The sequence below is a fragment of the Barbus barbus genome, assembly GCF_936440315.1.
Source record: "Barbus barbus genome assembly, chromosome: 36".
Lineage (NCBI taxonomy): Eukaryota > Metazoa > Chordata > Actinopteri > Cypriniformes > Cyprinidae > Barbus > Barbus barbus.
In genome coordinates, this window is record NC_136714.1 from 15,820,452 (window position 1) to 15,846,931 (window position 26,480).

The 26,480-nt window shown below is 38.2% G+C and overlaps 1 protein-coding gene across 1 annotated transcript in view; it reads right to left on the reverse strand.

Annotated features, from left to right (window-relative positions):
• LOC306856420 (glutamate receptor 4-like) overlaps positions 1-26,480 on the reverse strand; it is a 103,530-nt gene that overhangs the window by 8,567 nt on the left and 68,483 nt on the right. Inside the window, exons 7-12 of the mRNA XM_079395702.1 lie at positions 22,458-22,625; positions 21,555-21,659; positions 15,898-16,008; positions 12,062-12,268; positions 10,216-10,589; positions 940-1,138 (exon numbers count right to left, since the gene is read on the reverse strand). Coding sequence (XP_079251828.1) covers positions 940-1,138; positions 10,216-10,589; positions 12,062-12,268; positions 15,898-16,008; positions 21,555-21,659; positions 22,458-22,625 — 1,164 coding nt within the window. The remainder of the gene's footprint in view (positions 1-939; positions 1,139-10,215; positions 10,590-12,061; positions 12,269-15,897; positions 16,009-21,554; positions 21,660-22,457; positions 22,626-26,480) is intronic.

Consider the following 26,480-nt stretch of genomic DNA (forward strand, 5'->3'; position numbering starts at 1 on the left):
TCAGAGAATAAAAGTCAGAATTGTGAGCTAAAAAGTTGCAATTATCTTTTTTATTTTTTATTCAGTGGTGGAAACAGGCTTCCATAATTGATATACACTACCAGGCAAAGGCTTTTGAACAGTTCGATTTTTAATGATTTTATATTTTAATTCTCTTCTGCTCACCAAGCCTGCATTTATTTGATCCAAAATACAGCAAAAGAAGTAATATTGTGAAATATTTTTACTATTTAAAAAACTGCTTTCTATTTGAATATATTTTAAAATGTAATTTATTCCTGTGATCAAAGCTGCATTTTTAGCATATATAACTCCAGTCTTCAGTGTCACATGATCCTTCAGAAATCAATCTAATATGCTGATTTGCTGTTCAAGAAACATTTATTATTATTATCAATATTTAAAACAGTTGAGTTCATTTTTTTCAGGATTCTTTGATGAATAGAAAGATCCAAAGATCAGCATTTATCTGAAATACATTTTAAAATATAATTTTTTTTTTTTTACTGTTTTTGCTGTACTGTGGATCAAATAAATGCAGACTTGGTGAGCAGAAGAGACTTCTTCTTAAAAATAAAAACATTAAAAATCATACTGTTCAAAAACCTTTGACTGATAGTGTATAAAATATGCAGCTTTAGTTGTGATTATGTATATGTTGCCATTCATAATTTACCAGTTTTGTAATTATGTGTATGAGATCCTAAAGCACACAGTTTAATTTTGTTTTAGAACCTAAAAAAATTATTGTGAACCAAACAAGACTGAGAACCCTGGTATACTTTATAAATAAGACCATATGTTCTTAGCTTGGTTTAGTAATCTGTAGGTTATCACTCTTTTTTTCTAATACAGCATTAGAAATCTTCTCGTTTTGGAGTCATTCCCTTAACAAAACACATCCGCCCTCCCCTCAAACCATTAGCTTTGGCCACTTACCCTGAAGAACTCTTTGGTGGAGCCTGAGTCAAGAGTACCATACGCTATGTCTGTCTGCTTGGCCAGGTCCTCAGCGCTCTCAATGGGCGACACCATCCTCTCCACAGTGAGGAAAGCAGCCAGGTTGGCCGTGTAGGAGGAGATGATGATGAGGGTGAAAAACCACCACACTCCACCCACAATGCGTCCAGATAGAGACCTACTCCGCCGGAAAGGAAGAGAGTGGAGAGGAAAATGACCATGCAAGGAGGGTTTGAAGGAGTGGTGAATGACAGAGCAATGAAAGAAAGGATAACATTGATTTAAAAAAAAGGAAAGGAAAACATTGGGGAAAAGGGAAAGAGGAAAACAGGAGGAGAAAGCAGAGACATGTTTTGTCAACTTTAAAAAGACAGAATTACTTTGCTTTAAAATAATTGAAAAAGAGTAAAACATTCATTTATTTAAAAACTCAAAATATTATGTCGCTTCAAACCTGTATGATGTTATTTTTCCATGTACACTACTGTTCAAAAAATTCAGGTTCAGTCATTTTTTATTTAGATTTTTTTTAAAGAAATTAATAATTTTATTGAGGATGCATTAAATTGACCAAAAGTGACAGTAAATACATAATAATGTTACACAAGATATCCATTTCAAATAAATGCGGTTTTACTTTCTTTTCGTCAAAGAAAAAAAGTCACATTTTCTACAAAAATTATACGCAGCGCAAATGTTTACCAATAAGAGATGTTTCTTCAGCGCCAAATCAGCATATTTCTGAATGCTAATATCTAAAGGATCATGTGGCACTGAAGACATTTGAACAGTAGTAGAACATAAAAGACAACATTTCTGAAGAATCTTCACATTGAACTCCATACGACAATTCATAGTGACAAACTTTGTCAAAAAGAGTAACAAATATCATAAAAGTACTCTACATGACATAAAAATGTTGGAAAATATATATAACTATAAATATCTATAACTCTAAATATAGCATCATTAAATGTGGTCAGGTTTGGTCTTCACAAGTACATCTTAACATCTAACCTGCACCATAGGTGACATATTCAGGTATCCAGGCAGTAGTTCCTCTATGGTGACCTTATAGAAGCTACTGTAGATCTTCAGTTGCTTACAGTATAAAACCCAGCCTGTCAAAACAGTCTTTCAGCGCAGTGATCATTTAATTGACTCTGTTTAGGTGAGGGTCTCCTCCACTAAGAGGGAGATCTCTCTGACCGGTTGCCATGAAGACAGATTGGCTATTTAGAGTGGGCCAGCAGGGACGTCAACCACGAAGGGGGCGAAGTGCTAAAACCCGACACTGTTTAAATTCTCACCTCACCCTGATTATGCAAACCAGTTTACAGGATGGTGGTGCAAAATCTATGCAGGCCTGCCCTTCTTTCTCCGCTGTCAAGGAAACATTTCTGTATTAAGATGCAGTGGTTAACACAATTAGCTTTTAGGAACAGACTCAAAGCGGGCCGTCACCCACTTGAGGTTTGAAGCAGAGCATATTGGGTAACTTGAAATCCACCGCTAATCGCTAACCTGCATGCAGATGCACCATTCAAGCCCGGTGACGTCTGAGGATGCGCCGGGGCTCGCGCTACCATGGTTAATCGATTTGACTTCATGAGACAAAGTCAATTTAATAAGAGCCTAAATTGAGTGGACACGAAACCAGTGAGTCACCCCTCGGGCCGCTCCACTGCCCTGCCGCTTGGCATACAGTATCATTCATAAAGACATATGATCCATGAACAAACAGGAATTCTCTCTGGTCCTCATAATGTCATTTCTTGTAAAACAGATCCTCTGATCACAGCTCAATGATAAGAATCAAACTGTCTTTGTAGATTTCACACATACACACAAGCACAAAATAAGCAAACTATCCCTCAAAGCAGCTCATTATCAACGCAGTGCCATTAGAGCTGCGAAGTGGGATGTGTTACTGTCTGTGAAACCCTGCGCATTACTCACTATGCCGCTTTTATGCAGATTTCCCAGCGAGGAAGACACATCAGCTTGTGTGTATTTGAGCGAGAGAATGTTTGGTGAATTTCAATTACATTCTGAATCGTTAGCAGAGGTAGATTTGTGGAGGGAGTCAGAGAGAAAGCAAGCGAGACGCAGAGAAAGGAACGGAGAGACCTTGACATGCTGTGGATAAATGGAAAGGTCACTGCCAGCAGCCACAGTGAGCCTCCGGCATTTTATTTATTCATGGCTTCCTCTCGACTGCTCTGAATTAAGATTTAATACCTCCAAATCAATTTCGCCATGCGTGAGACTAGAGTCATTCACAATCACACTCCACATTACTGATCAAATTGGAAAAATAAAAAAGCAAGCTCTTACATTAGCCCATTAAAAATACATTAATTCCTATTTGGCAGCAATTTCTATCTCTTGGTTGTTGTCAGATATAGCATGTGGCGTCTTCAAACACCTGGATGTCTCAGTGTGGCCTGAACATTAAAGAAACCTTAACGTGTTACTTATTAGAAAACATAAATAATTGCATTACACTGTAACTTTTGTTTTTTTACATTGGAAGTGATTGAGTGTTTATTCCCATAACATAGTCTGTATGCTCTGACATATGTGACCCTGGACCAAAAAAACAGTCATAAAGGTCAATGTTTTTTAAATAATAAATAAGCTTTCCATTGATAATGATGATATTGTTAGGATAGCCTCCTGAGACCCCCCCAAAAAAACCTTTGTGAATTTAGTATTTTTTCATGTCATTACATTGTTTAGAGTATTAGAAAAAAAAAAAAAAACATTTTTGAAATTTTTTATTTTATTAATACTTTTTTTCGATGTCCTCTGTAAAGGACACTAGGACTACGTTTTTCTAAAAATAAAATGGCATGAATAGACATCAAACAGGCTAAAACAATGGGACTTTTTTTAAAATCACCAATACATGTTCAGGTTTCAGGATTTTTTTCTTCTAAACTTTGTTTAAGGATGATTCTCAACTATGTTATAAAATATATAACAACATGATTTCATATACCATTTTGTTTTATGCAATATGTCTGTACACATTTCCATAAACTGGTTTTCCCATTAAACACAGTGTATCTATACTGTATCTAATTTGCATATTAATGGGTTGCTGTTGGGACAGCATGTTGAAAAAATAATTGTCATAATGGGAGTAATAAATGGCCAGATTTTCATAATAATATCTAATATTTAATAACAAAATAGATATATAATTTATTGTCCTATTCAATTGTAATATATCTCCCAAAATGCATAACAAACATCATTTTAGTCCTGGTGTCCTCTACAGTGGACATGTATGAAATGATGTCCTGTTTCATAACAGGAAGTCATATTTGAATTTGAAAACCCATAACATTTTCCTGAGATGTTGCTTTATGACAAACAATTAGAAAATTATTCAGATTTAAATGACAATTACAACATATAATCATATTTCCATAAGGATGTAAAATTTTTCACTAAATTAAATTTAGACATTTTTAAAGACCGAGGAGAGGGTGTGGTCATGGTGAAAAGTCCGATCATTTAGTATCTCTGTAAAGCCCTGACTTTCAACTGTGGCATGTGAGGTCTCAGAGAAATTCACTAAAATAGAATGTCCACTACAGAGGCAAAAACTCCATAGCTGGGTCTCATCCATAGTTTTTTTCAAGTGCACATATTTTTTATTGTCATAAGCTACACTTCCATATAAAATGAGCAGCTTTAGTTGTGCTTATATTGCACATTCTAATATTTTTATTTCTTCATATTATTAGTGTTGAAAACTGCTTAACATTTTATGGAAACCCTGATAAAATTTTTTCAAGATAGTTCAGAACAGTATTAGATTTTTTATATATTTAATGCATACTTGTTGACTAAAAGTATTAATTTATTTTAAAAAATCTTACTGACCAAACTTGGTAGTGGTTATATTTATATGTACAACAACCCATATACACTGTTTAAGAAATACATTTTAATCCAAATGTCATGTAAATGACATAAATAAAACCCTTTTTTAAGTCTTTTTCTTTCCCTTAACTTCCATGAACATCCTAGCACCCACCCCTGTCAGAAAGCCCCTCAAAGTTGCATTGCATGACTGATAAATGTACAGTAGAATGAGTGTATTTACACAAGTATCAAAACCACAGGAAACAATGTATCTTGTATTTTGTATTGACAAAAACATCTTAACAGCTGGCCTTTATATTTTCATGCACAACAAAACAGAAAACAAGACTCATGCTGATTGCCATGACAACAGCAAAATTTAGGACGGCCGCACCTGTGAGTTCAAGGGCAGAGAAATCCACCGCTGCTCTAAGACAACAGCCAAATTGTTATTTCCATCCACTTCAAATAACCAGCTTGACTGGATTCCACTGAAACACCATTCGTTTTTTGAAAATAAATCCAAACGTCACCGATAAGCATGACACACTCTCTAGTCTAGAACAATACCCATCAACTTCTACAATGCTTGTCATAAGCACAATTGCTTCCAACATGGGGAAAGAGAGGTTTTCAATTGCACTTGTCCACAAATTAATTACATTAAACAAAAAAGTTATCTTATTTGAAAAGGTCATATGTTATATGGCATTATTTCACTGGAAAGCAAGTCATCTAACTACGTCACGTGTATTACTTGTAATGCAGCACATAACGCATGCTATTTTGGGCATGTGTTTCATCTGTGTATGGTCATAAATCTAAAAAGGAAATTACAGTTCAAGGGTATCAACTTTTATCCCAGAGTGTTTTATGTAGATAAATGATTTGTGGGCTGAAATGATCATTTTGGCATGAAGAAAACCTGGGGCAAAGCTTCCTCTGCTGTAGCGTAATCTCCTTTCTCTCATTTCCGTCACTGTTACAGCACTGGCCTGGTGAGTCAATCATATCCTTACATCACTCCCATGATCTCTCTCTCTTCCTAGCCCTACAATCATTTCCAAGGCATCTGAGGAATAAAAGAAGTCAGTGAATAGAGGCAATTATTGGAGCAAGTTTGACCATAAAATACAAAAGTAGGGGCAGAAGACGAAAGCAAGAGAGAGAGGGGGATCGAGAGAGAAAAAGGCTGCGAAAGAAAAGGAAAATAGTTTTTTGACATACCCGAAAAAACACTTTTGTGTGTCATAGGTGCAGAGAAAAAATTAAAATCATAGATTTTTTTGATAAATTTCTGAATTGTCCATACATCCCCTCCCCTCTTTATATCCAGTTAAGTACATGGTACACCTGCAAACACAAGAATCCTTGAAAACATTCGTCAGCTTCACACAAACTCGAATAAATATTACTCAGTCAGTGCAAGCGAAGCATTTCCAGGACTTGACACTTCAAGAAAAGGTTTTATATAAAGGCTGCGACACAATCTTACACGCCGCATACCGAACCTATGACTATCATTAGCATATCTTAATTCCCCATGATGCAATTTCAAGAGGCTTCATTCATCGAGGCTGTGTATGTTCGAATCTGAGAATGATTTTTTTTTAATCTTCCCATGTCTGATAGGGTCCGCTGCCCACATGCATTACAACTACAAAATCACTGCAATAGCGCACACGCCAGATGCTGGCTGTTTCCGAGGCTCAGGAAGCTGCTCTACCTGTCTGCTGATGACACCTGCCAGCCCGCCTGAGCCAAAAACAAGACAGGGAAAACAGGCAAGAGTTATGACCCTGTCCGGCCCCATCACACAAAACGCCCTCAACATTTTCATACCCCATCATTCCCACATCATCCTCATCAATCATCTTCCTTATAAAGTGTTTTCCTCGCTGTTTAAACTTTGAACAAGGAGGATACGTGGGAGACAGTGGTGCTGAATGAAACTCAATTAATTACATGTAGCGCGACTGTAAAAAATGTACTAAAATATGATGACTCAAAATGAGAAAATCAATGCCTCACTCTGAAGTGCTGTGTTTATGAATCAATATTTCGATGGAGATTCAAGCTCAAACTGAACACCGTCTTATTACACAAGTGTGTAATTTCAGCTGCACTAAAAATAATAACAGATAACAGAGACCTGAAATCAAGTGTCTTAGAACAGGACTTTTCAAACTTTGATCTCCTTACTAAAATATAAAAGCAGCAATATATTTTTCTCTATAAAGATTCATCAATAATGTGTGAGAAAAACAGTAAGAGTGATATTAAGAAGACAAGATGATCATCTCAAATTTGAAAAACTGGTTTGAAATTCAACTAAACAACAACAGCAACAATTATTATTTTGTAATAACAATAATTACAAATATTATTATTATTAGAAATAAAAGAAAAAAAGAAATAAAAACAACATTAATAATAATTATTAATAATAATATTTCTGTATAAAGACTCAGTAATACTGTGATGCAATACTGTGATGATGAACATAAAATGCAATATTTGACTTATGATAATAATAATAAAAATACTTATAATTATTATGATTATTATCATCGGTGTTGCTGTTGTTAACAAATATTACCCTAATCTAAATCTGAAACAAATAATTATAATAATAATAATAATTTTCCTGTACAGTATAAAGACTCTTTAATACTATATGATAAAAGTAATAATTGTGATATTATGAAGACAACATGATGATCCCAAAATTAAATCACCTTGACAACATTTACTTTGCATGAAGTTAAACATCTTTATTTCTATACTAAAAGGACAGCGACAGGGAAAAACTACTACTTCTTTCCCCAACAAATAATTGTGCAGATTTGATTAAAATTTCTTATTATAAAAATAAAATAAAATACTCTTATCATAAAAATAAAAATGGTAAAATATTTGTATTTTCTCTCAAACTGCCCCTCTAAGACACCTGCTTTACGAGCCCCTGGAAATCTCATGGACATCAGTATTAAAACCCCTGTCTTAGCCTATGATCTGTCTTGTGACAAATGGGTTTGGCTCCACTGTGCTCCACGAAAATGGATTGTGAAAATTAATATGAAGTCAATCAAAAAAAAAAAACAACAACTGCAGGGCAGTACAGTCCTGTGGGAAAAGAGAAAGTATCTTAATGTCGAAAAATTACACACTTCAACTGTTAAATATGCATATAACTATCAAGTGCATAAGAAAAAGAAAGCAAATCTGCACATTTGAATAACCAGTAGGCTATTAGACAGAGAAGAGGAGGAGAAGGAGGAGGAAAGGACAAGTACCGACACCCGGGTAACGCTGCTGTGCAACTGCGTCATCTTGTCTAAATCAAGAACATTGAGGTAAAGGCACATGCTGACTAAAGAGAATTAATGGCATTTACTAAAGAAAATGAATGGAAGTGCTTTTTCCTGCTTTTGCCGTCATTTATCATTGGCTCCTATCCAACTCATGAATCTTTATTAGTTATATGCAAAAACGATGAAAGCATGATTCTTATAAGTCCTAAATGGTTCCTCTTAAGCCAAATTAAAACCATAGGCCCTCTACAGCGCTGTGATGTACAGGCTATAGAGCAGAAGAGATAGACGCTATGGTTTTGATGGCTCTCTAAGTACCTGCTGTCTTCCGGCATGTGCTGTGCTTTTTACTGCTCTTCTCTTCCCCTTGGCCTGTCATGAGTGATTTCTTATCTGGTGGGGGCTGAAAAATAAAGCCTGTTTTTTTCTCTCTTCTCTTGATAACACTTCTTAAAGAGCTCTATCGTGGTCATGCAGGTGCTTATTACACAGAGAAAAGAGAGGGCGGGTGGGGGTGCGAGCGAGAGCTGGCGCTGCGGTGAGCCTGATGTTAAACCCGCAGGCGAAGGAAGGAGCAAGAGACAAATAACAAAAGCAAACTGCCACACAAAGTAACGATGAATGACTAGCACATTTCCTGTGAGACTCCTGTGAGAACTAGCCGGCAGGACAGACGGGCGATGTTTGGACATCAAATGGGTCGATGAGCGATCGGACTGTTCTGCTGGACCCCAGACCCCCCACTTGCTTCACTGATGGTAAAATTCATCAAGGTGCAAAGTGGAATGACACCTCAGTTACTTACTGAGGAATCCGGAGAGACAAAGTGTGATGTATTCGGTAAATAAAGAATACTACATGTTCAAGGGATAATTCACCCAAAAATTAAAATTCTGGCATCATTTATTGTTTTCAAAAACTGTTTGAATTTCTTTCTTCTGTGGAACACAAAAGAAGATATTTTGAGGAATGTTACAACTACGTTTGTACATACAATGGAAGTCGATGGGTTCCAAAACAACTTTGGTCTTCATTGACTTCATTGACAAGATTTTTCCCCAAAGTATTTCTTTTTGAAAGGTCTGGAATAACAACTATTTTTGTTTTGTTTTGAGTTTTTGGGTGAACTGCTCCTTTATGACAGACATTTGCTACATTCAAATGGAATATGACCATATATCTATAAGTACGTTTACATGCACTCCATTCAATTTGACACATTCCAAATATATTTGATATTTTTAAATATTGTCATGTACACTGCAGTTCAAAAGTTTAGGGGCCATAAGATGTGTGTTTTTGAAAGAAGTGTTTTATGCTCACCATTTATTTGATCAAAAATAAAGAAAAACAGTACTATTGTGAATACTATTACAATTTACAATAAGCATTTTCTATTTGAATGTATTTTCAAATGTAATTTCTTACTGTGATAGCAAAGCTGAATTTTCTGCAGCCATTACTCCACTCTTCTTCAGTGTCACATGATCTAATATGCTAATATGCTGATTTGCAGCTCAATAAATATTTCTTGTTATTATCAATGTTGAAAATGGCTGTGCAGCTTAATTTGGTGGAAACCAGGGTTCTTTGACAAATAGAAAGTTCAAAAGAACAGCATTTATTTAAAAAGGAAATCTTTTGTCGCATTATAAAATACTTTACTGTCAATCTAATCTTGCTGAATAAAAGTATTTCTTTAAAAGAAAAACCTGGTTCTCGAAACTTTTGAATGGTAGTGTATATTTGAGAAAATCACAGTAGCTTGATTATTACTGTGCATGTAAATGTTCTTAGTGATGGTAGTGACTGGTCGTTCCTCGCTCTCCAAAGATTCAAAGCAGATACAATGAATAAACAGCGAGTGTTAATGCAAGTTCTCCCACTTGGCTGCTCCTCCATGTTCTTTAATTCAAACTCGTCATCAAATCACTATGGAAACTACAGCAATGACTCTATTTCAGGTATCAGATATTACCATATCAAAGACATTATCTGTATTAATTCCCACTGCAATATACATTTTTTCCATGTTTTGTAGTGGTGGTTTGAGTTTACTGACCTGGGCGAGATATCGCAACCCTGCTGCATGAAGGCTCCAAGGGAGAACCAGAGACTGTTGAAGATCCCGAACTCATTGGGGGGCTGGTCGCTAGGCAGACCGTCAGTGCCCTCCTCGGGCTCCTCGGTGTGCCACTCATACGGGCTGAAGCGGCTGACCAGGAAGAGCACCACGCTCACGCCGATGTAGGCGAACACAATGCACATCCAGATCTCGTAGGCCAGCGGGTCCAGGAAGGAGAAGACACCCGGTTTGGACTTCTGGGGCTTCTTGATCATGATGGAGATTCCCAAACTCATAAAGGGTTTGGAGAAGTCAATGACCTCCTCCCGGACCAGAGTAATAGTCAATGGGGCCACAGCGATTTCCGCTTTCTAGAGCAACAGAAAAGCATTTTCAGATTCTTTAATCACTTCAAAATATGCTTGCTTACAAGCAAAATAGACATAATGACTTTGCTAAGTTTATTAACTGAGCCATTTGATTGGATAAGATAACCCTAAATAATTGCATTCAAAGCTGAGATCTCATATTTCAACATTATACTTAGAGAAGAAAAGAGCGAATAAAAAGAGAAAATAAAGCATAATCTGCCAATTCCCACCTCTCCCCACATCATATTTTATAACTTCTCTAATTGAACAAGGCTTTGCATATTAATGCAAAAAAAGCCAAGGAGTTAATCCAAGAGGCTTTATACTGAGGTTTGGGGGAGAAGGATAAACTAATCAATGCAGAGAGAAAAAAAGATGCTTACAGCAAAAGAGAGAAAAAACTGTAGAGTCTAAAGTCGGGCTGCACATTTTGCTGCATGGTCAATCCAAAAACTAGATTATTGTTGGTGACTTAGTGACACTTTAGACCTCGGCAGGGATGCGCAAGACTAATCCAAAAAAGAAATTAAAGTTTCTCATAACTGTTCGACACTTTCAAGAGGAAGAAAAAAACTTTTGGGCTGTGTGTTTTCTGGTGCTCAGCAAAAATCTACAAGATGACAAGCACTGGCTGTATGCAGTGCTCATTAATAAACATCAGCCTCTGAAAGGTTGGTCTTTCTCTCTTTTTTTTCTCTGTTCAACAGACACAGAACTAAAAGTTTACAATGAAAATTGCTTAGATTTTTATCTCAAATTCTCATCAGGCATTTCTTGAATGCTCCATGTTTACAATCCATACACTAAGTATTTGCATTTTGTACTGTATAAGCAGTTTTGGGGAGTAACTAGTTGCATATAACGGAATGACGTAATATAATTGCAAAATAAATGTAACCGTAATCTGTTACAGTTACTGAGAAAACAGTGTAATTAAATTAGTTTCTTATGAAAATGTTAAAGATTATAAAGGGGTTACATCTGAATATTTTCACACATGTAGACATTTAATTGATTTCTTTCCCAAATTGCATTGAATGCTCTGAAATATGAGACACCAAATGTTTCAGGATTTTAGGATACAGAATAGGACACGTGTTTATTTGATAACTGTTTTATTTCTTATTTAGGATTATGTATATGCCTAATTATTTTTTTTTATTAACTGCCCCCCCAAAAAAACATTGCTAGATGCCAGTGTGTGCCGTCATATCAATGCAAAGATTTAATTTAGAAAACAGTATCATAGATATTAAACTATCTTTTTATGATTTTAAATCCGTATTTAACCTCTAAAAGTAAAAAAAGGTTTTAAAGTCTGATTTTGTGGTGGCTGTGCTTTAAAATTTGTACAATCTTAGAAAAAATTGTACAATCTTAATTCAAGTGATGAAGGATTTTGAGAAGCACGTCATCTATAAACCTCATGCATAAGTCAGAACATTGCAAAAAGTAAGAAGAATATAGTTTACCCCGTACACCAGCTCCCCGACCATCCCGTTCCAGATCTTTGTCTCTGGGTCCCGAGCTCCATACTTTCCATCAGGCACGATGGAGATCTTATACTTGAAACCGATGTGTTTAGAAATTTCATATGCCAGATCCACGCAGTATCCCTCATATTGCTCGTTCCCCTCGTACATCTCCCAGTTCTTTTTCAGCATTACATACGGCCCTTCCTGAATGAACAAAACAGCGAAGTACTTTCAATGGGTAACATATCACACTTTGGGAAACAAGTAAAAGTGATTAAATTTCAATGTTGTTACATTTAATTTGTATTCTATATTCTAAATATGATATATTGCGTAGTTATAGATGAATAAAGATGTTGTAGAAGCGGTATTAAAGATAATTACAGTCATTATGTTAGCCTGTGGCTGATTGATTTGCTATTCAAATGCTATAAGAACACATTTCTTTTGTTTTAAATTGACATGAGCCAAAATTCTCCCACATAAAACCAAGGATTTTCAATCAGGGATAAATGTTTTAACGTTTAAGAAAGGGTGCATGTATGAAATCATAACAAAGCGTTCATACAAGCATTCAAATATACCATAAAGCATGTGTGCTGTACATGAGTCAAAGCAATGATAACCGACCCATAAAATTCACAACCACAATTTATTACAATTGCATGCCTTTATCAACATTTGAACAGCAAACTGCTATTGCAAACCTATCACACACAACGACATAGAATTTGCTCCTAACTATCGCTGAAGTGTATAAGGGATCACAGTTCAGAGGACGAAAATAAACATTTGTGCAGGAAAAAGCCACACCACGAACACAAAACGGTCCTTTTTAGTCATCAGTAAGATGTACTGTCATAACAAACAATTTCTAACACAATACAGGTGCTATAGAGCAGCAAATAAAAATGTTTACTTGCAAGGTGATGGCAGAACATTTACATAAAAATCCTGAAAACCTGCTTCCCTTTTACAAATGTTTTCTAAGCCATATGGCTGGCCTAAAATGATGAAAGGAAGAAAGCCCAGTAGAGAGAATTAAATATTTCACACACAGCAAATAGAGCTCTCCGCACTGAATGTCAACAGAAGATCCGTTTCATCTCAAATTAGTTTGATGTATGAGAATGCAACCTTCTCCTAAAATCTTTTTTACAAGCACAGGGCAGTGTTGTTCCTGGTCAGTGTTTTTCTACAGGTAAAAACTGAAAAAAATAAAATAAAAAGGATCTAGCATTTGTAGCAGGTAATGCCTCAAGGGGGGTGATCTGTACTCGTGTCATGAGGTGGTGTATAGGCAGTCATGCAAAATCATGTCTTACAAATATCACATAAAAAGTCTTCATCGCTCATAGTCTCTAAACTTAAAGGGATAATTCACATAAACTGGAACCCAGTTACACATCATCTGAGTTTCAAAACCCATGAATGACTTTTTTCTGTGGAATACAAAAGGAGCTTTGTCCAAGGCAGAATGTCCAAGCTGCTCTTTTTCACACAATGAAAGTGAATGATGGCCAAGTTAAATTTCATTCTGTGGTCTTCAAAGTCATTACTTTCCTTGTGTTTTTGTTGGACAGCTCTATTCTCTATCCACCTTCATTGTATGTCCAAGCTGCGCTTTTCCACGATAAAAGTGAATGGTGACCAACCAAGATTTTCCTTAATATGATCAGCAACTTTTAATTGAATTCAAATAGCACTGAATACAAATTCTATAATGTCAGAACACTTAGCATATAGCACACAAGTCATTTGGACTGCTTTTATGATGCATTCATAGTACTTTTTGGTCCCCATCCACCTTCAGGTCTTCATGTTTCCCCGGGCGCCGCAGCATAAATGGCTGCCCACTGCTCCGGGTGTGTGTTCACGGTGTGTGTGCACTTTGGATGGGTTAAATGCAGAGCACAAATTCCGAGTAAGGGTCACCATACTTGGCCATATGTCACGTCACTTTCACTTTCATTGTATGGAAAATCAACAGCATGAACATTCTTCTAAACTTTTTGGTGTTCCACATTAGAAAGTCATGCAAGTTTGGAAACATGAGAATCAGCAAACAGTAGCTAAGTTTCCATCCAAAGTTCCGAATTAAAATTATGTGCAAAATTGTAATGTTGCATAAAACATTTACAAATAAAGCACCATTTCCATCCAGTGAGTTAAAGAGAACAAAATCGTCATTTCCTGATTAAGTTGCGCCAAATATCACAAAGAAAAATATTATTTTATGCAGTAATAGAAGGCACTGCATATCATTTTTTTTTTGTATACAATAAATTACGAGCGCAGACAAAATGTGGTAATGTTATCTTATTTTCGGAGCCTGCTGTTTGGGAATGCAGTTCTGGGAGTTAATAATAACGAAGCACTTTGACGAGGCTTTACTCAAGCATTTTAGAATGACAAAACTAGCATTTAATGCACTATGCAATGAGATCGGTCCTTTAGTTCGTCCAGTTTTATGCTGTCCCATTGCAAAGTCACATGTCTTTTTTGATGCGCATTAAGGAATTTATTTGGTAAAAGTGTTTCCATCGTAGTTTATGTGCATGTTTTCTTACAGGATACAAAATTTATCAGACTTAGTTGAACGCATATGTTTTTATGCACATTTTTAGAATTTATGTGCATCTTGGCGTTTCCATCCGGCGTTTTTTTATGTGATAGAAATATAGGTGGATGGAAACATAGCTAATGATCATTTTATTTTTTGAGTGAACTGTCCCTTTAAAATGTAGAGAGCCTAATAGGAAAATTAGAATTCCTTATGAATATCCAAGATGCTTTGAGAAGTCTTAATGAATGCAAAGGGGCAGCAATGATGATTTAATATACAGTATGCTATATATACAAAACCTGCATGCTATAAAAACCTGGTCCTTCTGTTTGCGAAACAAGTGATTTAAATGCTAAAGTAAAGACTTTGTTTGGCTTCCATGGGTCCATCCAGTTTTCCAATTCTGGCAACACTACAGGTCTTCTCCATTCATGATTGAGTTGCTTATTAGAGCTTGTCTTTGTCTTCGTCCACGGCTTGATTTCTCATTGTGGTTTTATTTTGGCTCAGGTAGTAGCATCCATGTTTTTGCCCTCAGTTCTGATTTGTCTCTCTGTCTGTCGGAGCTTCAGTAAGCGCTTGATTTCACCTCTGCAGAGTCCATCAGCTGTTCAGTTTCTTAATAAGGGGTTCCTCACCAGGGGCTGAAAAGAGGAGGATTTGGCTTCAGGTGCGACACTCCAAAACCTTAGCATTTAGCAAATATGTGTCCATTAAATCCTTGAATCAGTGCATATACATGGACGATACTGTCATTTATGATCTCCAAAATGTAATACAGAATGTGTCCCATTCATGCAGTGTTTCAATTCACACATAATATTACAGTTGACAAAATGAGCAAAACAAAATACAGAGAGTCCAAGACACCAGTTCTGGTAACTTTGACAGTACGTGAGAAAGGCAGATGATGCACACGGCGTGTTCACGATGCCATGACAGCACTGTTGAGGGATGCTATTCAGCACACGTAAAAACATTTGGGTTATCTGAATGGACAGCAGTATGACTGACAGGTCACACAGAGAGCAAATGCGCTTTGATGAACAGCACGGAGCAGCTGTGAATTTCTGCAGTGTTTGCAGATCGGAATCTTTGTGTGTGCAGGTTATAAAGAAATTCATCACCATTGAGAAATGTTCATTTTTTCACCGTGTGTATGAGAGGGGCGCTTGGTATATGGAAGCTTTCAGATGAAGGACAAACACCACAAGTTATTTTATTGTAAAATGTGGCAAAGAAAGTCTCAGGAAATGCTGCTACTCACCATGATAGTCGTTACAATCACGGTTCTATTCTCCATGCCAGACGTTTCATTGGGAAGCAAGGCTTGATCCTGGGTCAGAACCAATTTATCAGCATCATTCCAATATCCAATCTGGAGATGAGAATGAGACTCATGACCCAACTGAGAGCAAATGAATACATGCAAGCTTGCCCATATGAGTAAATGTGCGGAAAGTATTTTGTCTAAACCGTGCTAAACAGTCACACTTTATTTTAAGGTCCAATTCTCGCTATTAACAAACCAATACCACATTTGCTTCAATAAACTCCTAATTTGGTGCTTATTAATAGTAAGGTAGTTGTTAAATTTAGGTATTGGGTAGGATTACGACCAAGATGGCGGCGCGAACACATCGCGAGGCTCAGCGTCTCTCCAGTTTTTGCAATTTTGCAGTATTTTTCCTGCTCATCTCGGGTCTGTTCTCACTGAACAGCTTTGCCTTAACATCATACACCCGACAGGAGCTTTTGGATATCGGTCTGCACTTTTCCAACAGTTTTATAACCAATCATCGACTCATCCCGGAGATCTCCAGAACACCCGAGGCAACGCACTCTGCTCGGCCGGGCGGAAGTGCTCACAGGCGGCGCCGAGATCGTAAACAAAGGCGGGGGAAGCGCGGAGGACTAAGAGCTAAGCTAAAGCTAACACCGCACCGGCTCTCTTTACCCAGCATTTTCCTCGCTAATGTGCGGTCATTGGTGAACAAAATGGATGAAATACGACTTCGCATCACCCATAGTAAGAAACTTTTGGACTGCAATGTCATGGTTTTCACTGAAACATGGCTACATAGCGACATACCCAATAATGCTATTGATCTAACCGGACGCTACACGCTCCGAGCAGATAGAACGGCAGATGACTCCGGCAAGACCAGAGGTGGAGGATTGTGCATTTATGTGAACAAAGCTTGGTGTACGAACTCTGACATTGTTGGAAAACACTGCTCACCTAACCTAGAGTTTCTCATGGTCAAGTGTAGACCTTTCTATCTGCCGCGGGAGTTCACTTCCACCATCATAACTGCAGCCTATATTCCCCCGGATGCTAATGCCAAGCTTGCTATGAACGAACTGCATGCGGCCATTAGTAAACAACAGACTGTACACCCGGAAGCTGCATTTATTGTTGCGGGTGATTTTAATCACTCCAACTTAAAGACAGTGCTCCCCAAATTCCATCAGCATGTCTCCTGCCACACTAGAGGAGAAAAAACTTTGGATCATGTTTACACAAACATCGCAGGAGCTTACATCGCGACACCCCTCCCCCACCTGGGACAGTCTGATCACCTTTCTTTGTTTCTCACCCCCAAGTATTCACCCCTCATCAACCGTGTGAAGCCATCAGTGAAGACCATCAAAGTGTGGCCAATGGGAGCAGAGTCTGTACTTCAGGACAAATTTCAACAAACGGACTGGAGTATGTTTGCTTCCCAGGCTGCCAGTGGCTCTCACACGGACATTGACATCTATACCACCTCTGTACTGGATTACATCAATACCTCCATTGACAGTGTTACAACAGAGAAACAGATCACAACGTACCCTAATCAGAAGCCATGGATGAACAAGGAAGTGCGGCTCCTGCTGAAAGCCCGCAACACTGCTTTCAGATCAGATGACGCTCAGGCCTACAGCATATCCAGGGCTAACCTGAAGAGGGGCATCAAGAAGGCCAAGCACTGCTACAAGCTAAAGGTAGAGGAGCATTTTTCCAACTCTGACCCCCGGTGCATGTGGCAGGGCATCCAGGTCATCAGTGACTACAAGCCATGCAACTCCACTCCAACGGTCACAGACGTCTCCTTCCTTGATGAGCTAAATGACTTTTATGCTCGCTTTGAGAATAACAACAAGGAGACAGCCACCAAGATCACACTCTCAGGAGACCATCAGACCCTCAAACTCACCTCCACAGATGTCTGCACAGCATTAAGCCGGATCAATGCATGCAAGGCCGCTGGCCCTGACGGCATTCCTGGACGTGTGCTCAGGATATGTGCAGAGCAGCTCGCAGAGGTCTTCACAGACATTTTCAACCTGTCCCTCACCCAAGCAACTGTGCCAACATGCCTTAAGGCCACATCCATTGTGCCAGTGCCGAAACACTCCTCCCCGACGTGCCTGAATGACTACCGCCCCGTAGCACTCACACCCATTGTAATGAAGTGCTTTGAGCGACTGGTCCTGGCACACCTCAAGAACTGCCTCCCACCCACACTGGACCCACACCAATTTGCCTACCGTAGCAATAGGAGCACTGAGGATGCAGTATGCACAGTACTGCACTCGGTACTCACACACCTGGATAATAACAACACTTATGCACGGATTTTGTTTGTTGATTTCAGCTCAGCATTCAACACCGTCATTCCCTCCAAGCTGATCACTAAACTTGGAGACTTGGGTGTTAACACCTCCCTCTGTAGCTGGATTATGGACTTTCTGACCAACAGACCTCAGCATGTTAGGTCAGGCCACACCTGCTCCACCACCATCACACTCAACACCGGCGTACCACAGGGCTGTGTGCTGAGCCCATTCCTCTACTCCCTCTACACCCATGACTGCAGGCCTGTGCATGGATCCAACTCCATCATCAAGTTTGCTGACGACACCACAGTGATTGGCCTCATCAGAGACAACGATGAGACTGCCTACAGGGAGGAGGTACAGCACCTGGCTGCATGGTGCGCTGACAATAACCTGCTCCTCAACACCAGCAAGACAAAGGAACTTATTGTGGACTTCAGGAAGAAGAAAAGTGGAACGCATGACCCCATCCACATTAACGGGATGGTTGTTGAACGTGTCTCCAGCTTCAAGTTCCTGGGAACCCACATCTCGGAGGACCTGACCTGGACCACCAACACATCCAGCCTAGTCAAGAAGGCTCACCAACGCCTCTTCTTCCTTAGGACACTGAAGAAGAACCACCTGTCTCCAATCATCCAGCGGAACTTCTACCGGTGTGCAATTGAAAGCATCCTGACCAACTGCATCACAGTCTGGTATGGGAACTGTACAGTTGCTGACCGCAAGGCACTGCAGAGGGTGGTGAAAACCGCCCAACGCATCACAGGGACACCACTTCCTGCCATTGAGGACGTCCAGAGAAAACGCTGTTTATGTCGAGCTCGCGGCATTCTTAAGGACTCCTCTCACCCTGACCATAGACTGTTTAAATTACTGCCCTCTGGGAGGCGCTTCAGGAGCCTCCGATCAAGGACAAGCAGACTCAGGAACAGCTTTTTCCCTACAGCTGTTTCCCTACTAAACTCTGCCCAATGATACCCCCCTCACACACCACCACAAACTCTTCACCCCTCCCCATCATTAAAATCGGTTAAAAAACAAAAACAAAAAAACATCCACACACTGAGTACTATGCACTGGAAATTTTTATTTCTATGCACTTTCAATGTTCATTGCACTAGTATTTATATATCTTAATGTATAGCTTATTCATATCCATTTGTAATTATATTCATAGTTTTTGCTCATAGTGTACATACATTTACTGTACAATCCATCTGTATAGTATGTTCATATCACCCATCTGTATATCATACTGATAGTATTTAAAAATTTGTAAATTATGTCCATAGTACTACTGCCTTATCTGTATATTCTGTACATATGTAACTATTGTAGACACTGTATATCCTGTACCTCTGCTTATTGCACTTCTGGTTAGATGCTAACTGCATTTCGTTGCCCTGTACCTTACATGTGCAATGACAATAAAGTTGAATCTAATCTAATCTAATCTAATTAGGGATGTAGAAAATGTTCAAGCAGAATATGTGCTTTATTAGTGCTAATAAACAGCCAATATGTTAATGATAGGCATGCTAATAAGCAATTAGTTAATAGTGCGAATCGGTCCCTATACTAAAGTGTTACTGGCAGCTAAAATAATTTTAATCTTTACACTTTTGCCATTCACATTCATTTTAAGGACAAAAACACATTTAATAATACATTTAAAATATCTTGTTTTGGGTTTCAAAAAGAAAGCAAGTCATATGGGATTGGACCGACAAGCAGTGAGTGATGACAATTTTCATTTTTGGCTAAACTATCCAAACTATCCAGACTTGTTTCAGAGAAAGTACACTACCGTTTACAAGTTTAGGATCAGAATAAAAAAAAAAAAAAGAAACTAATACTTACTAGTTAGAAGTGACTGAAAATTCATATAAACCATTTTAAAAATATAAAAATAGAAAACTTTTTTTTAAATGTAACAAGATTTCTCAATATTACTGTTAATCAAATAAATGCACAAAAACATTTATAAATCTTACAACACAAACTTTTGAATGGTAGTGTATCTTCAATAAAAGTGTATTGTGTCTTCAACTGATAGATGTACTTTGTCTTATTTTAAACATCGCTACATTTTTACACAAGCGTTTATGTAGATGATAAAGACAAATGTTGTTATTCTGTGTGGTTTAAGAGCACGGTGTCACCACGTGTAACATTTTGCTGTGGGTTGATAAACTGTCAGACTGAGGAGACGCGAGCAGTGGCGTGTGCCCCTGTCCTTACGAGACCCAGATGAACGGGAAAAAGAAGAGCCAGGCTCCAGTATCCGCCTAAAGCGAGGCTCACGACCGGCTGATAAATGAGTGCCAAACCGTGGCGGCTCGTTCCTGTGCTCCCCTCCTCCTCCTTTTCCCATCACTCTTCCTCTGGTGCACTGCTCAACAGCAGCCAGGAGCCGCCACACTCCATAAAGCACGCCAGAGGCAGAGGGCTCCCCATAACTTTAGAGGGTGGTGTGTGACACGAGACTTTACGGTACATACATAGTTCTGCTGCTAAAATCGCCAGACCATTCAAGGCTGAACTTTGTGCATTATTTAAAAACTGTACATTTGGTTGCAATTAACTACAATTTTGCAAATAGTTTGAGAACAGCATTTGAAAATAAATCCCCTCTCCCATTTTTATGTCCCTCACACTGAGACTGTTTCTTAGCTAAATATAATTTGAACAGATTTACTCATTTGATTTCCCACATTCCCACAGGGGCATGACGGTCAAAGCCTGCTTGTCAAATAGCCCACTCGCTCCGCCAGCTAACGTGGGTAGAGAAAACACTGTCTCACAGGAAATACTGTGTGGGAGATTTGGTGCCAGAATAGAGAAATAACGACCGTTTATGTAAAAATGATCATCCATCATTTGTGTGAGTCTTAATGATTCATATGGGTTTATAAGGCAGATAAAATGGCTGTAAAACACGATTTTCACCATGTAAAGAGATCCATAAATGCATGAAATGGGAATGCGGTGGTGAAGTTCTGTAAGAGACTTACAAGATGTAACATTGTACAAAAGAAAACGCTGACTATAAAATAATAAAGACTCATCAGGGTCTCCTGGGATTGTTCTCGCAGAAACAGCTGCATCAAGTGAAGCACAGAGTGTTAAGCACATCAAGAAAGACAATGAATTACACCGAAATGACACTCGGCAGATGTAGAGAGACAGACCAAAAGCAAAGCATGATTACGCTTTCTCAGAATCAAAGATAAATCTAGACAGAAAACACCCAATCAGACATACAATATCAAAGTGGAAGAACTACCAATGCTTGATACAAGAATGACTTCTTACCCTTCTGGGGCCGTTACTTTTTATTTCGAAAACATCCATAGTGTAGTTGACTCTGCGCCCGTAGTGGTCGAACTGGACATTTCCTGTTAATCCTTGTAGGCGCACCTGGATTGCAGTGATAAACAATGGAATTACAGGTTATCCAACCACTGCAAAGCACCTCAAAACACTTTCATTTACACATTCATTTGCTTTCTTGAACTTTAACATCTTTTTCTTCTGGAGGTATTACCCTACACCAGTGTTTCTCAAACAGGGGTCCATCTAAAATAGACATAACATCCTTTTAACCATGAACAAAAATGTACAAATCTGAAAACCAATGCCATATATACAGTGGTGCCAAATCATGAGCAACTAAACTGTTGAGTTTGTATCAGGACTAAATATAAATACACAAAAGGACCATAAATTCTGCCCAGACTCTTTTAGCGATGAGGCAGTAGAGCATGTTAATTGTGAGACAGATCAACTCAAATTTATTTCTTATCTATCTGTGTACAATTAAAAGCAATTAAATTATCTTCTGCTGATAAAACACTCATGATTTAGTTACTTATAATATTTTTACATGTTTGACATGCACATCCTAATCACTGATACATATATAAGCTCTGTTTTTTGCCACTCTCTCCTGTTTTGGTTCTCGCTTTCTCTATCCTTATAGTTTCCTCTATTACACCTTTCCATTTCCACTGTCATTTTCTACCTTCCATCGATTCAAATTTGGGCATTTCGCATTTTTCAGACCGTCGATTACTGTTCTGTTCAGCCTCAGCCCTCTGTCACCTCACAGCCTTGTTTTTCCACATTTATTTCTGTCTTCCTCCCATTAAAACACTGCACAAAGCACTTTTTCCCCATCTCATTTAAAGCCTGCATTTGCTCATCTGTGCATGTGACCTGTTTGAGTGTGCGCTCCATGTCGATGCCCTGGTTCCAGGGGGCGGCGGGGTTGGCCAGGCAGTCTCCAGCGTTGCCCCTGCGGGAAATGTCCACCTTCTGTCTGCGAAGGTTCCTGAAGGCTTCTGCCATCACCATTACTCCGTCATATGTCAGAGCAGAAGTGTACTACAGAAACAGAGGGTCATGGAAAGGTTAATATATACATATACAGTAACACTTCAGTGGTGTTTTAAAGGTTCATATTGTAAACGTTACTTGGCTAGTTTATTAGGTATCATGAAATGACAATGCATTTTATTAATCTACTTAAATGTAAATCTCTAACCTATAAATATATTATTCTTTAATTCAGTTTTCTTTGTTTTCATTTAATTTCATTCCGTTTTTTTCATAAAACATTACATATTAATTTATAACATTTGAAATATTAAAAATATTATTTTAGTATTATATTAGGTTTTTATGTATAAATCCACACACACACACACGCACACACGCACGCACACACCTTTGGGTCAGAAGGATTTTTTTAAAATAAATTTTTACTTTTAATCAGCAAGGACACATTACATTAATCAAAAGTGGCCATAAAGACTTCTTAATTCTTTTTTGAATCCTGAAAAAAGAATATTACAGTTTTAAAAAATATTAAGAAGCACAAATGCTTTGAATGTTACTAATAAGAATTTTTTTTAACACCAGATCAGCAACTAAGAATGATTTGTAAAAGGTCATGTGACCTATAAGACTGAAGTAACGGCTGCTTTAAATGCAGCTCTGCCATCTAAGTAATAAATTACATTTCAAAATATATTAAAATAAAGATTTTCTTTAATTGTATTAATAATTTACAATAGTAATGTATTTTTGATCAAATAAATGCAGCCTTGGTGAACAGAAGAGACGCCTTTCAAAAATAAAAAAAACAACCCCAAATTTTTGAATATATAGTGAAGTGTGTACATAAATCTGAGACATGAACCTAACTAACCAGTGTCCACCTATACAGGAAAGTGCCTGTCAATTAAACTGTTAAGTAGTCTCTATGCAAAAAATAAAAAAATAAAAAAATGCAGAATATGGCGATTGATCAGATAGTCCTGCATAATGTTATTTATGAGTGCTTTGCATATTCACTTCAGTGTCTGTACTATACCAAAATGCTGTTTATTAAATATGAGTGAATCAACCTGACTACATAATGAACACCATTTGTAAGGGCTGACATCCTCATGAGCAGAGGACATCCAAGTGGAATCATAAGGGGCAGTGGTCTGTGTTTTGCAGCTGCATCGAAGGGGAGAAAACCAAAAACAGCAAGAGAAAAAGAGGAGAGCACATGCTCGTCATTGCACATATTAGGAGCAGACAGAGCATGTGAAATCAGTGAGCTCTGACACAGTAGCTGTGAGGCGCTTCCTGCTCAGTCTCTGGTGGGTGGGAGTGGGGGGAGGGCCGGTCAGCTGCTATCGGAGGCTGCCCTGATTGCACCAATAAGTGGCTTGTGCTCTTTCTCTCTGTCTCACTGAGATAAAGCGGCACGGAATGAATCACTGCAGGCAACGCACGGTATTTTTACAAAGAAACACGCGTGTGTTCTTCAGAGGCCTGATGCTTCATGCCCTTGTTTTTCATCTGCTGTTTTGTTTCTTATTGCTATTTTAGAGAGCATGACTTGGTTTGTTTCATCACACTGAGTCAGATGAGGTCACCTGAGCTGAACGTACATATATGCACACACTGTTACAGGAAAATACCCCTGTGTGTTCAGAATGTCCCGCTTGCTTGATGGTTGACGGTTGAAAGAAGCCACTCTGGTTGTGCTGTGAGAAGGTTTTTGGTATTCCATCAGCAGATCTCTAGTGTAAGAGCTGGGACTCTTTGTACCGTTACAAACACAACACAGAACACACAGAAAGACCCCTGGGCTACAATAGCATACAGGGAGCAAGAGATGGAACGACAGAGTGAGTCTGAAATAGAGAGAGATAACAGGAGATTGAAGAAGGTATTTAAAGAGATAGTTCATCTAAAAATAGTTTTTTGTCATTATTTGTTACCCTCATGTGATTTCAAACCTGAATGCTGTTGTTTTTCTGCATGCATGTACCCTACCATTCAGAAATTTGGGTAAGGTTTGTTAATGTTTTTAAAAGAAGTCTCTTATGTTCACCAAGACTGCATTTAATCAATCAAAAATACAGTAAAACAGTAATATTTTGAACTATTACTGCAATTTAAATAATGGTTTTCTGTTTTCAAATAGTTTAAAATCTAATTTATTCCTGAGATGGCAAAGCTGATTTTTTCAGCCAGTCTTCAGTGTCACATGATTCTTCTGAAATCTTTTTAATATGCTAATTTGGTTCTCATTTCTTATTATTATCAATGCTGAAAACAACTGTGCAGCCTAATATTATGATAATGTTTTATTGGGGGGTTCTTTGAATAATAGAAAGTTGAAAAGAACAGCATTTACTTTGAAATATAATAAATATCTTTATGGTCATATTTGATCAATTGATGTGTCCAAGCTGAATAAAAGTATTAATTTCTTTCAATTAAAAATCTTACTCACCCCAATTTTTTGAATGCTTATAAAAGCCCCATAAAATAGTTTAAAAGCCCTTTTGTGAAGAATGTGAAGAAATTTGGGTCACTGCTGAGTCACATCAGTCTGATTTGTGAATGACTCATTCTTTTGAACAGACTCTTTTTAATAAACAAATTTCAAATTTCTCAATTGAATGATTTGTTTATGAATTAAACTGCTCTGGTTCTTATTTGGACTGTTTTGGTCATTTTTAAAGAACTGAAGTGGTCACTGTGTATATTTATTCAACGGAAATTAATGATTCTCAAAGTAAATAATTACAGGATTTTCATTTTTGAGTGTACTATCCCTTTAAGTCAACGTTTTTGAATTGAGTCTACCCACCGTTTCATGGCCCAACATTAATTATCAAACATAACAGGACTATCTTTTGACTCCCGCAGGACAGAAAGGAAGTACTGGAAAATAGTTGCAGTTGAATCACTCCGGCTAATGCCCTGTCCTCCCCTAAAGCCAAAAAACACATGGATTGATCTCTGGAGAAGGTGTGTCCTCACTAGACAATGCCTTCGGGACTCTTCCGATAGCCTCAGCAGGAAAGGCTAACAGCTTTGAAATTTTATGAGGTTTTGGGGTGTCAGTCGTGCTGCTGTCTGAGAAGGGCTTATGGGAGTAGCTTAAAGTATTTGGGATGAAAGATGGAGCAGCCGAGTCGAAATACCACAGGGCGAGTGTGTGTGGATCCGTGCATGTGTTGACATGGTTGGACCACAGCATCTTGCTCTGGCCGGTGTGCAGTGAGGAGCAGCCGCCTGGTAAAGCGATGTCCCCTCAGGCCACGCCGAAGGGATTTCCGTTCCTGCGGTGCATCACCGGACGGGGATCAATGCAACCGCCCTCCAAAGAATGTCATCCTCATCGGGCCCCAAGGGGAAAGTGAGTCCCAGTAAAAACGGATCAGCAAAGACCTTGCTTTCACGACGCAGACATGAACAGGCATATCAAATCACGAGCAGGATGAGTCTGTGATCACGTCTGGTGAGATGAGGATGAATGAAGCAGCTTATGATAATGTAGGTGTATAATTCACAGTACGGTCAAAGTGATACGGTTTGTTACACAATGTTTCTCTGTTACTTCAATACATTCAGCACAGCTTGTTTTTGATATTCCAGTTCTGGTATAAAACGTGCTGATTATATTTCTTGTGAATGTGCGCCATTCTATCTTTCTTTTTTATTCTATCAACCCATCCTTCCATCCATTCATCCTATCTTCCTTCATCTCTCCTTCCATGCATTATTTTGTCTTTGATTATACAAACTAAACCACCACCATCATTCACCTTCTTTCTCCATTCATCTAGCCTTCCATCCATTCCTCTTTCCTTTCTTTCACAAACCCAACCATCCATCCATCCATCCATCCTCCCTTCCTTCTTCTGTCTCTATTTCTTTCCTTCCCTC